The sequence below is a fragment of the Martes martes genome, assembly GCF_963455335.1.
Source record: "Martes martes genome assembly, chromosome: 3".
NCBI classification, from domain to species: Eukaryota; Metazoa; Chordata; class Mammalia; order Carnivora; family Mustelidae; genus Martes; species Martes martes.
In genome coordinates this window covers 193,604,984-193,617,322 of record NC_137890.1, presented here as the reverse complement: position 1 = coordinate 193,617,322, position 12,339 = coordinate 193,604,984, and the positions used below count along the sequence as shown (strand labels likewise).

The 12,339-nt window shown below is 36.9% G+C and overlaps 1 protein-coding gene across 2 annotated transcripts in view; it reads left to right on the top strand.

The window, feature by feature from the left end:
* Positions 1–12,339, top strand: part of ANKAR (ankyrin and armadillo repeat containing) — a gene marked incomplete at both ends in the record, with an annotated part of 65,484 nt that overhangs the window by 48,313 nt on the left and 4,832 nt on the right. For both annotated transcript variants that reach the window (XM_080798585.1, XM_080798584.1), the window contains 5 exons: positions 113–219; positions 4,318–4,440; positions 8,312–8,470; positions 9,147–9,264; positions 11,647–11,756. In XM_080798585.1, coding sequence (XP_080654711.1) covers positions 113–219; positions 4,318–4,440; positions 8,312–8,470; positions 9,147–9,264; positions 11,647–11,756 — 617 coding nt within the window. The remainder of the gene's footprint in view (positions 1–112; positions 220–4,317; positions 4,441–8,311; positions 8,471–9,146; positions 9,265–11,646; positions 11,757–12,339) is intronic.

Below are 12,339 nucleotides of genomic sequence, written 5' to 3'. Positions count from 1 at the left end.
TTTATTAAACCATAGTATGCTAGAAAACTTCACCCAACATACCAAACTGTGTTTGACTTTATTATTTCCAAGATGGAAAGAAATATTCTTACTGATATGTATATTCTTATAGGTGTTGCCCATACAAGCAATCCTATCAGTCAACAATTTGTTGTAGAGGAAAATGCCTTTCCAGTACTTATTCAACTACTGAGAAATCACCCTTCTCCTAACATCAAGGTATATAAAGGGTTTTAAGGGTTTTTCTGATTAAGGGTTTTTTTCTGATGTAGTAAAAATTAACAGAAATATGACTTTTTGAGAATAATTTGTATCTTTATATAAATTCACAAGTATAATTAAAATTTAACATTTTAAACAAAATTCTAGAGGTTTTAAATTAAAAAGTTGCTACAAAAATAGTATTTTTTATTAAAATATTACATTTTCAAATAATTAAGTTTTGCGTCTTTACTCATCAAATAAGTTTTATTCCTCAGATACCTGATTATTCACAGATTTCTTCCCTTCTTCTTCGGATATTGGTTGCTAAAATGGTGGGGATAATGAGGATGTGTGTGATTTATGTAACGAAATTTCTCAGATATAAGTGATTCCTATAGTATTGCACCATTAAAATAGCTTTACCTTCTACCAAACAGTCTGTGTTGGCCGGCAACAATAGTTTTCTTATATAAATAACTGATGAGTTGTTTAAGAGTCATTCACTCTTCTATTGACTTCTAGTAAACTGCCTTTAATAAAATGATGCTCACATCTATTCAAATCCTCTACCAAAGCTTTAGAAATTTAGGATATCTAGAGTTAGCCGGGCAGGAAATTATAAGACCAAAAAATATATTTTCTCTTCAAAATTTGGTATGAGTTCTGTCAGAAATGAGAAAACAGAAATATGTAAGTAAATACAGTATTATTTCTTTTAAGGAATGTATTATGAGAAAAGATATTCTAAGTTATGCAGCTTTTCTGGCTATGAAAGAGAATATTCTATTATAGGAGTTGATTGGGGGGAAAAGGAAGGAGCCTATACTAGCAATTTTTTGGCTTGAATTGTATGTAAAACCTATGCTGACTTTCAAAGTACAAATAAATTTCATACGACTATGGAAAATGCCACATAAAAATACAATTTTATTTTAAAACACACAATTTCATGGCAAAACGGTTTACTTCAATTGTGTCCATCCGTATTTCAGTATATGTTTTCAATGAGTTCTTTAACCTGTTAAAAACAGAACACAAATACATTCCAATACTTTTCTTCAAATATGACTCTATAGTAAACAAAGTTTTGTAATAATAATCATGCTTTTCAAATTCATAACATCCTTCATAGAAACACATAACGTAATACTTAAAGAATGTTATCTGTCGAGTCCCCACAATAGATGAGGTTCATTTACATCCTCTGAAAAGGCTTCAGAGTGTGCATCAGATGACTCCCGAAATACGGTATTTCTCAGGACTGCTCCCCAGTGCTTTGCTTAATTCAGAGGCATTGCATGGAAGCCTTCCAACTCAATGGTCAGTAGCTAACAAGCAGTTCAAAACAGCTTTTATCCCCATGCCAGGAAATTTAAAAAAATTTTTTTGGATGTGGAAGGGATACAACTATGCACTTAAGATAATACCTCCTCCCATTTTTGGCTGGCTCTGGCTGCCTTCTCCCATGCTCCCCAGTGGAGTCGTGGGGCTGTGCCGATGGCACACAGAAGGAGGAGGATATTTTCCTAGCTGTTAAAAATTATAAGAGACATTCCGTAAGAACCATATGATACTCTCAATAGATGCTGAAAAAGCATTTGACAAAGTGCAGCATCCCTTCCTGATTAAAACTCTTCAAAGTGTAGGGATAGAAGGCACATACCTCAATATTATCAAAGCCATCTATGAAAAATCCACCGCAAATATCATTCTCAATAGAGAAAAACTGAAAGCTTTTCTGCTAAGGTCAGGAACATGGCAGGGATGCCCGTTATCACCACTGCTGTTCAACATAGTACTAGAAGTCCTAGCCTCAGCAATCAGACAACAAAAAGAAATTAAAGGCATCCAAATCGGCAAAGAAGTAGTCAAACCCTCACTCTTTGCAGATGATATGATACTATATGTGGAAAACCCAAAAGGCTCCACTCCAAAACTGCTAGAACTTATACAGGAATTCAGTAAAGTGTCAGGATATAAAGTCAATGCACAGAAATCAGTCACATTTCTTTACACTAACAACAAGAGAGAAGAAAGAGAAATTGAGGAGTCAGTCCCATTTACAATCGTACCCAAAACCATAAGATACCTAGGAATAAATCTAACCAAAGAGGCAAAGAATCTATACTCAGAAAACGATAAAGTACTCATGAAAGAAATTGAGGAAGACGCAAAAAAATGGAAAAATATTCCATGCTCATGGATTGGAAGAACAAATATTGTGAAAATGTCTATTCTACCTAAAGCAGTCTACACATTTAATGCAATCCCTATCAAAATCCCATCCATTTTTTTTAAAGAAATAGAACAAATAATCCTAAAATTTATATGGAACCAGAAAAGACCTCGAATAGCCAAAGGAATATTGAAAAAGAAAGCCAAAGTCGGTGGCATCACAATTCCAGACTTCAAGCTCTGTTACAAAGCTGTCATCATCAAGACAGCATGGTACCTGCACAAAAACAGACATATAGACCAATGGAACAGAATAGAGAGCCCAGAAATAGACCCTCAACTCTATGGTCAACTAATCTTCGACAAAGCAGGAAAGAATATCCAATGGAAAAAAGACAGCCTCTTCAACAAATGGTGCTGGGAAAACTGGACAGCCACATGCAGAAAAATGAAATTGGACTATTTCCTTACACCACACACGAAAATAGACTCAAAATGGATGAAGGACCTCAATGTGCGAAAGGAATCTATCAAAATCCTTGAGGACAATGCAGGCAGCAACCTCTTTGACCTCAACCGCAGCAACTTCTTCCTAGGAACATCGCCAAAGGCAACAGAAGCAAGGGCAAAAATGTACTATTGGGATTTCATCAAGATTAAAAGCTTTTGCACAGCAAAGGAAACAGTGAACAAAACCAAAAGACAACTGACAGAATGGGAGAAGATATTTGCAAACGACATATCAGATAAAGGGCTAGTATCCAAAATCTATAAAGAGCTTAGCAAACTCAACACCCAAAGAACAAATAATCCAGTCAAGAAATGGGCAGAGGACATGAACAGACATTTCTGCAAAGAAGACATCCAGATGGCCAACAGACACATGAAAAAATGCTCCACATCACTCGGCATCAGGGAAATACAAATCAAAACCACAATGAGATACCACCTCACACCAGTCAGAATGGCTAAAATTAACAAGTCAAGAAATGACAGATGCTGGTGAGGATGCGGAGAGAGGGGAACCCTCCTACACTGCTGGTGGGAATGCAAGCTGGGGCAACCACTCTGGAAAACAGTGTGGAGGTTCCTCAAAAAACTGAAAATAGAGCTGCCCTACGACCCAGCAATTGCACTCCTGGGTATATATCCTAAAGATACAAACATGGTGCTCCGAAGGGGCACGTGCACCCGAATGTTTATAGCAGCAATGTCCACAATAGCCAAACTGTGGAAAGAGCCTAGATGTCCATCAACAGATGAATGGATAAAGAAGATGTGGTATATATACACAATGGAATACTATGCAGCCATCAAAAGAAATGAAATCTTGCCATTTGCGATGACGTGGATGGAACTAGAGGGTATTATGCTTAGCAAAATAAGTCAATCGGAGAAAGACAACTATCATATGATCTCTTTGATATGAGGAAGTGGAGATGCAAGGCGGGGGGGGGGTTAGGGGGGAGGTAGGAAAAGAAAAAATGAAAAGATGGGATTGGGAGGGAGACAAACCATAAAAGACTCAATCTCAAGAAACAGACTGAGGGTTGCGGGGGGGTGAGGGGGGACGGGAGAGGGTGGTGGGGAAATGGACATTGGGGAGGGTATGGGCTATGATGAGTGCTGTGAAATGTGTAAACCTGACGATTCACAGACCTGTACCCCTGGGGATAAAAATACATTATATGTTTATTAAAATAAAAAAATTAAAAAAATAAAAATAAAAAAAATTATAAGGGACATTCCTCCTCCAAACATTATAAATGCCACCCTCTAAATATTAGAGAACTGAAAAAAAATAAACATTAGAGAACTGGAATCAATGAATTATATATTATCTTTGAATAAGTATATCCCATATGAAAGTTTACATAATGAAATATGTCACTTGATAAACCATGAGCAAAAAATAATTTCTGAAAACCTCATATTTAGGTTGAAGTGGCATTTTCTTTGGCATGCATTGTCCTAAGGAATGATGTGTTACAGAACGAATTACAAGAAAGCGAAGGGTTTAGGTACGCCGATGTCCTTCAACTTCTTCACTCACCAGATAAGGTAATACCTTTATAAAATGTTAGAGCTCATGTGGAAAGGTTTTTAGACCCATTGTCAAATTATAAATGTTTCACAGCAATACTTAACTATGTTACGTAAGAAATGTAAAATCCCTTTGGTAGGTCATTAGTTTGTAATGATGAAATAATACCGTTCCATATTTTTCATACTTGTCATATTTCTTCTTTGAAATGTAACAATTTTTATGCTCAAAGAACGAATAAATCTTTTCTGCCCTGGATGTGTTGAAACTTTTTCCTAATTTTATGACCTTTCAACTTTCAATCATCCATTTCTTACCCAGTATTCCAGAGTGGTAGCTTCTCAAACTATTTGTGATGAAGGAAAGCTTTTCCCCAGCAATCTGTTATGGGCAGGATAATTCAAAACAAACAAACAAAAAAACTACATCAAAAATTAATGATGTACTATATGTTGGCTAACTGACCATAATAATAAAAAATAACAAAAAAATAAAAACAAAAACTTCAAATTTTGAGATAATTTTAGATTTTCCAATATTTTGCAAAAATAGTATGGAGTATTCTAGCATATCCTTTATCCAGCTTTCCTGGATATCAATAAGGAAATCAACCTTGATACCAAATAATTAACTAATCTGCAAATTTTATCTAGTTTTGCCAATTTTCTCACTAATGTCCTTTTTCTCTTCCAAAATCCAATCCAGGATCTCCTATTACATCTAGCTGTTATGTCCCTTTAGTTTCCTTTAATCTGTGACACACTGTCCTTTGTCTTTTATGATTTTTAACATGTCTTCCATGATTTTGACATTTTTTGTGAGTTCACACCAGTTACTTTGTAGAATGTCCCTCAATTTGAATTAGCTGATGTTTTCCCATGATTAAATTGAGGTGGTACGTTTTGGCACGAATACTGTAGAAAGAAATGATGTGGTCTTCTTCTTCTTCCTTTTGTTAAGATTTTATTTATTTATTTGACAGAGAGAGAGAGAGAGATCACAAGTAGGCAGTGGGAGGGGGGAAGCAGGCTCCCTGCTGAGCAGAGAGCCCGATGCGGGGCTTGATCCCAGGACCCTGAGATCATGACCTGAGCTGAAGGCAGCGGCTTAACCCCCTGAGCCACCCAGGCGCCCCTCATGTGGTCTTCTTTACTCACCTGCCCAGTGCATTATTTTCGGGGGTACACGCTGCTGTCACGTCTTACAGTGGGCAGTGCTGACTCTGGGTACTTGGTTAAAGGACCGTCTGTCATATTTCTCCACTGTCAGGTCACTGTACTTGCCTCTTTTAATGAACAAGTTTCTTGAGATGAGACACTTTTGCATGCACTTTTGCTCACCAATTTTAGTATCCACGGATGCTACAATGATTACATGGTTTATTTGCCTAATGACAATTTAAAAAAAAATTTTTTTTAAATCAAGTTTTTATTTAAATTCCAGCTCGTTCATACAGTATAGTATTAGTTTCAGGGGTACAATTTAATGACTCAACACTTATAAATGACACCTGGTGCTCATCACAAGTGCCTTCCTCAGTCCTGATCGCCCATTGACCCCGTCCTCCCATCCCCTGCCCCCTGGCAACCACCAGTTTGTTGTCTCTGGTCGAAAGTCTGCTTCGTGGTTTCCTTCTTTTCCTCCACTTCCCGTTTGTTTGTTTTGTTTCTTCAATTCCACATATGAGTGAAATAATACGGTATTTATCTTTCTCTGACTTACTTCACTTAGCATAATACACTCTAGCTCCAACCACGATTGCAAATAGCAGGATTTCATTTTTTATGGCCGAATAATATTCCACTGTAAATATATACCATATCTTCTTCATCCATTCATCAATAAATGGACATCTGGGCTCTTTCCATAATTTGGTGATTGTTGATAATGCTGCTATAAACATCATCTTTGTATATTTATTAATTAGTATTTAACTATAAGGAAGAGCTGTTCCTTTTACTTATTTTTTATTTAAAATGTTATTTATTTATTTGTCAGAGAGAGAGCATGCACGAGCAGGGGGAGTGGCAGGCAGAGGGGGAAGCAGGCTCCCTGCTGAGCTAGGAGCCCCATGCTGGGCTTGATCCCAGGACCGTGGGATCACGCATGACCTGAGCCGAAGGCGGAGGCTTAATGGACTGCGCCACCCAGGAGTCCCAAAGCTATTCCTTTTAAATGCTAATTCCCAGTTTCTGTAATCCTGTCGTCAACCATTTTGTGGACTATCACTGGTCCATGGGCCACACTTTGAACAGCACCAACCCCAGAGAATTCTGAGAACTTTTGTTGTCTGCAGCACATTTAGCAATCAGGGAAGAAAACTGCCAACTGTCTCTGTCAGTTTGGTTCTGGGAGATTCGGGAGGAAGAAAGGAGGCCTAGAAGAGGAGACAGGAACTCACTGCATTATTATTTTTTCAATAGAGAATTGTACTCTACTGTAGTATATGAACAATGGAGATGGGCTGCTGGAATAATACGAGGAGTGCATGAGGAGACTGAATTTGGATCTAACTTTCTAAGCCAACTTTCTCCTCTCTGTTCATTTTGCATCTTATTCTCACCACCCTAGTCCTCAGGGACACCCTTCTCCTTTTTCTTGACGGATTATTCTACTCCTCATCATTCCCCTCTTCTTCCCAGCCTGTTCCCAACTGCTTCACTTACTGGACCCTGTTCCTTTGTGAATTCCTAAGAAGACCTTTTTTCTTCCTTTATGGCCAGGTGACTCCTTGTGTGTACATAATTGTTTTATGGAACATTTCAAACATATGCAGAAGAGTAGCATAATGAACTTAAATATTTCCATGACCCAACTTCTGCAATGATCAATCCTGGCCAATCTTATTATACCTATACACCCACTTCAGCTTCCCAAGTTGTTGTTATTATTTTTTAAAGGTTTATTAATTCGAGAGACAGAGAAAGCAGATGCATGAGTTGGGGGAGGGGCGGAGGGAGAGAATCTCAAGCCGACTCTGCTGGGCGTGGAGCCACTGGGGGGCTAAATCTCACGATGCTGAGATCATGACCTAAGCCAAAAGCAAGAGTCAGATGCCCACCTGACTGAGAAACCCAGGAGTCCCTCGTCCTACATTACTTTTGAAGCAAATCTCAGGCATCGTATAATTTTATTGGTAAATATTTTGGTATGTACATATAGCACTTTTTATATAATGATTAACAGTGGCAGAAGAAAACTCACTTCATTAATGGCTTTTTCTGTACTATACTGTTCAAACAAAATATTAAAAATAAGATTTAGTGATAAAATTCTTTTTGGGCTTTCTGGCAGATCTACTGTATTTGTTCATCTTTGCCAAGTAAATAAGAATTGGCTTTTGCTGTTTGCCAAATCCCAGAATGTTAAAATGTGATTTTTTAAATCACCTTTCTTTTTATTTCCCCTCAGGATACAGTACAGAATTTTACAAATGAACTTATTTTAAGAGATGATAGAGATCATCCCACAATGCATAAAATGTAATATATAGCATGCTAGAGCAAGGGAAGTTTTGATTTATCAAGTCTACTTTGAAATGTCGAAAATAAAAATAAAAATACGTTAAAACAAAAAAGTTGAGGGTTAATGAAATTATGGAATTTCCTTACTATTTAGGTATTTATTTGCATAATCATTAACCTAACTTTCCCTCTGAAAATTAAAATTACTTCTCTTCTCGCTGATACCGCAACCTACTTCTCTATTTTATCTGTTCAATAACATTCTGGGTTAACTCAACTACCTATTTTCCCCAATAATGTCAAATTTTACTCCTAAAGATAAGAATGCACTATATTTAGACGGCCAAGAATTCAAAATTCATTACCTTGAGTAACATAATGGATGAACTGAGTTAAAGATAATGCATGTTTCTCCTATTTCCAGGATATCAGTTTAAGGGCGGGCTATGCATTATCCCTTTTTGCCTTCAACAATCGCCTTCAACAATACTTAATTTTGGAAAGTGGAATAATGACCATATCAATCTTTGAACCCTTTCTTGAATCAACAGTTGAAACTGAGAAAGCAATGGCAGCATTTCAGGTATAAAGCTGGAAATTCAAACTTCAAATCAATAAATTAGTCTTTTTAGTCAAAACTTAAGAAATGAGAAAAAATTTTGATCTGGAAAAGCGTTTACCAATTTGTAAAACACACAGTATTTTTTACACCGGCCCCTTCCACCTCATAGACACTCCATTATTTATGAGGATTCCTCATTTATCTACAGTTTTACAAGTTACAAGGCACTTTTTGCCTCTGTTACCTTATCTGATACTTGTAACAACCCTGTCAGGCTGGTGGGCAGATAGTATCATTTTCATCATCCCCATATTACAGGCAGAGAATCACAGTAGTATACAAGACAAGTTTTCTAACTGCAGACCTTTAGCTGATCACGCTGATTCTTCAACCTATGACAACTGGATGTACCTGGGTGCTTCTTTTTCTATCCAGTGACCTTTAGGAGAACTATTTTCTATGAACCCATACTTCAAGGATGCAAAAGCTGCAAATATTGTAGGAAGAATACACTGGCTTGCCATGTTCACCACAGTGATCAGATAGTGATTCAAACCCTTGCCACTTGCTTTTCTTGTACCGGACCATTCCAAATTACTCCCCTTACCTTCCTGAGAAGTACCAAAGAACAAAAAGCTTAATTAGAGGAGCAGAGTAGAAAACATTCGGTGATTCAATGCTTCTTTTTCGTTTTCAGATTATTATCTTAGCTAAAGTCATTATAGATGTGGACCATATTACTTTGTCTGCAAGAGGCGTTACTATTTTAGTTGACAGTCTGTATTCAGTTCATTCCACTACTATTATCTTGACAGGTAAGAAATAACTGGAAGGCGGTTACATAAAACTACATCTGCATGAAACTATTTTCAAAAAATTTTTTTTTGTAATCTGAACAATAATAAAATAATACGCTTGATACTATGTCACATGGTTTGAAGAATGAACTGGTGTATGTCTACATGCAACTCCACACAAAGTCTACATGGGACAGTGGGAGTCTACTCTGCACCCCAAGAGAGGCCAGGCAACTCTGACTGTGGCCTTTTTGATTTCCTAGTTACCTCTTCAATCCCCTAATTATTTTTTGCAAATATAAAATGAGAATCCAACTCTGAGCTACTAACCAGAAAATTTACACACTGATTTATAATAGTAGTGGCAGACTTATACGCTATTCCTCCGTCTGGTTTTCTTTTGATCAACTTCACATTTTGCTAACATTCAAGAGTTCCTTATGTTGCTATGCAATATAGCAAAGCAAAATAGTCCAATAGAGTTCTTGGCACACTTAATGCTAACCGTGTAACTATATCTACTCTAGAGCTCATTTTCGAGATGAATAATAAGGTAATTGACTTGATATATCACTCTCAACACATGAAACAGTATCAGAATGATGACCATATGAAGTGACTACTACCGAAAAATAAATAAGGTCTTTGTTTTTTAACTGAAATGGATCACTGCAGGTAGGAAAGGCAGTTACACTTGCTGCTACACTTATATTTGGACTTGGCATGGAAGGAAAATTCATGCAAATGAAAACTTTCTAGGAAAAAAACATGTTTAATTATTAAATACATTCTTATTTAAATTGCATTCTTAATTCAAGTCATAGTAATTCTCTGACTCTGAAAAACAATCGTCGTTTTAAATTTTACTGCACAAACTCTTGTGTGCAAGAACTACTACGTTATACTATCCTTCAAATATTCATTTTCTTAGGCTGGTTGGAACTGAATCTCAAAAATTTCTGGGCTTTCTCTGCCCTCCAGCATCATAGTCACATGCATCTCCAGAGTCATGTGCCTGTCCGGGGTACCCCAAGCAAAGCAGGATATTCGGGCCTCGGATGTAATGTAAAATAAATGTTGTGCCAGATGTCTAAGTTGACAAGGTTCCCAGACGTGGCTCCAAAGGCACGGAAGTTTCACAAAGACTAGATTTCTGTCGCCAAGGATCCAGTTTTCCTGTGTCCACCACAGAACCGTTCTGCACACGCAGCTCCTGCCCCTCGTGCGTTCTTCTTCATCTCGGATCCTCTGCTGCCTCCGCTGCTCCCCGTCCCTTACTGCCCATCTTTAGAGACCCCTCTCTCCCTCTCTCCCTTTCACCTAGAACAGTGACTTCCATGTTCACAGGCTTTTAAAAATATACGCCTGAAGAAAAAAAGTTATTTTTAGACATTTTTTGCTTTAAGCCACACAAGCCATCCCTCCCCATCCTGAAACAATAAATACAAAGGTCTTGGTTTATAAAGAATGCAAAAAAAAAAAAATACAAGAACAAAACCTAAATGAATACCTCAATAGAACATCCATCCACATCTATATTTTAAAATCTGTGATGCGCTTATCCACCACAGCAACAATACTGTGAAAAAATAACACATGAAAGCTCTAAAAATAACACATATTTGAATGAAAGAGTTTTAAATTGGTAGCTGCATATTTATTTAATTACTGAATTACTTTATTATTTTCAATCTCCAAACATTTCTTTTTATGGCAAAAACATCAAAAATTTTAAATTTAAGTAATACATTGTTTGGATTCAAAATACCATTAAGCTCTTAACTCAAAGTGATCTGAATTGCAAAAAGGACAAACTGAATTTTTTTTATGATAGTTCAAATATTATGCTCACGGTCATTAAAAAAACACGAAAGCTCAGAACAAAATATATTCTGAAGCCACAGGAAAGAAAAACTCCGATTTTCAAAACTCCCTACTTTTAAATAAAGCTAATTAACTTTTACTGTTTGTGACAGAAAACCAAATCATAATTTTGGGGAAAGAATTCCACATTTAATATATACATGCTTTTTCTCAGTCCTTCTTCATTAGAGATGTCTTGTGACTCAACCCTTTTAATAATATGTGCAAATGAACAAAAGTACAGTATATCTGTTTATATCAATTAAATAACACAAACAGGGATGCCTGCGTGGCTCAGTTGGTTGAGCCTTCCGCTCAGGTCATGATCCCAGCGTCCTGGGATCGAATCCCACATCGGGCTCTTTGCTCTGCGGGGAGCCTGCTTCTCCCTCTGCCTCCCTCTGCCTCCATCTGCCAGTGCTCACTCTCTCTCTCTCTCTCTGACAAATAAATAAATAAAATCTTTTTTAAAAAATTTAAAAATAAATAAATAAATAAATAAATAACACAAACATTTTCTTCTTGTTTAATTTTCAGGGAATTTAATAGCTAGCCTGGCTCATTCTAGAGCTGCTATTCTAGAAGCATTTACCACATTAGGGACAATCCAACAGCTCTGCTATCATTTGTATTCTGGAAAAGAAGAGGTAAAAACAAAACCAATTGTATAATTGAATATTCTAAAAATGTAATTGCTCTCACATTTGTGTGCTACTTTCTCTACAGGCTGATTATGTTATATAATAGTTCATGTTACCGACTCAAAATTAGATTTTTCTAGTACCACATCTGCCATCCATAATTCTGGTTCCTACAAAATGTGCATATTTGTTTTAACTTCAGTACTTAAGATTCAATATACAAATAAGTACACTGATGATACAGAAGTTTGTAATTAAAATATTTATAAAATATATCTCACAAAAACTGGTGACCAACTTATTAACTTAGTAACTAAGCAGTTTTTGTGATCTAAGTCATTTGTATGATTATTTGGAATGCGTGAAAGTGGGATCCACTGGACAGTTTTCTTTATCTGCCAAGCAGGATCAGGGGCGACAGTATGAAGAAGGCGAGTCGTGGTCTGCCTCTGAGATTCCCGAGCCGCCTCCCCTAGGTGTGAGGCAGTGTTTCTCCAACTTCAGGGTACGCAGGAATCACTGCAATCTCTTGTTACACCATAGATTCCTGGGCTCCGTTCCCAGCATTTCTTACTGAATACATCTGGTT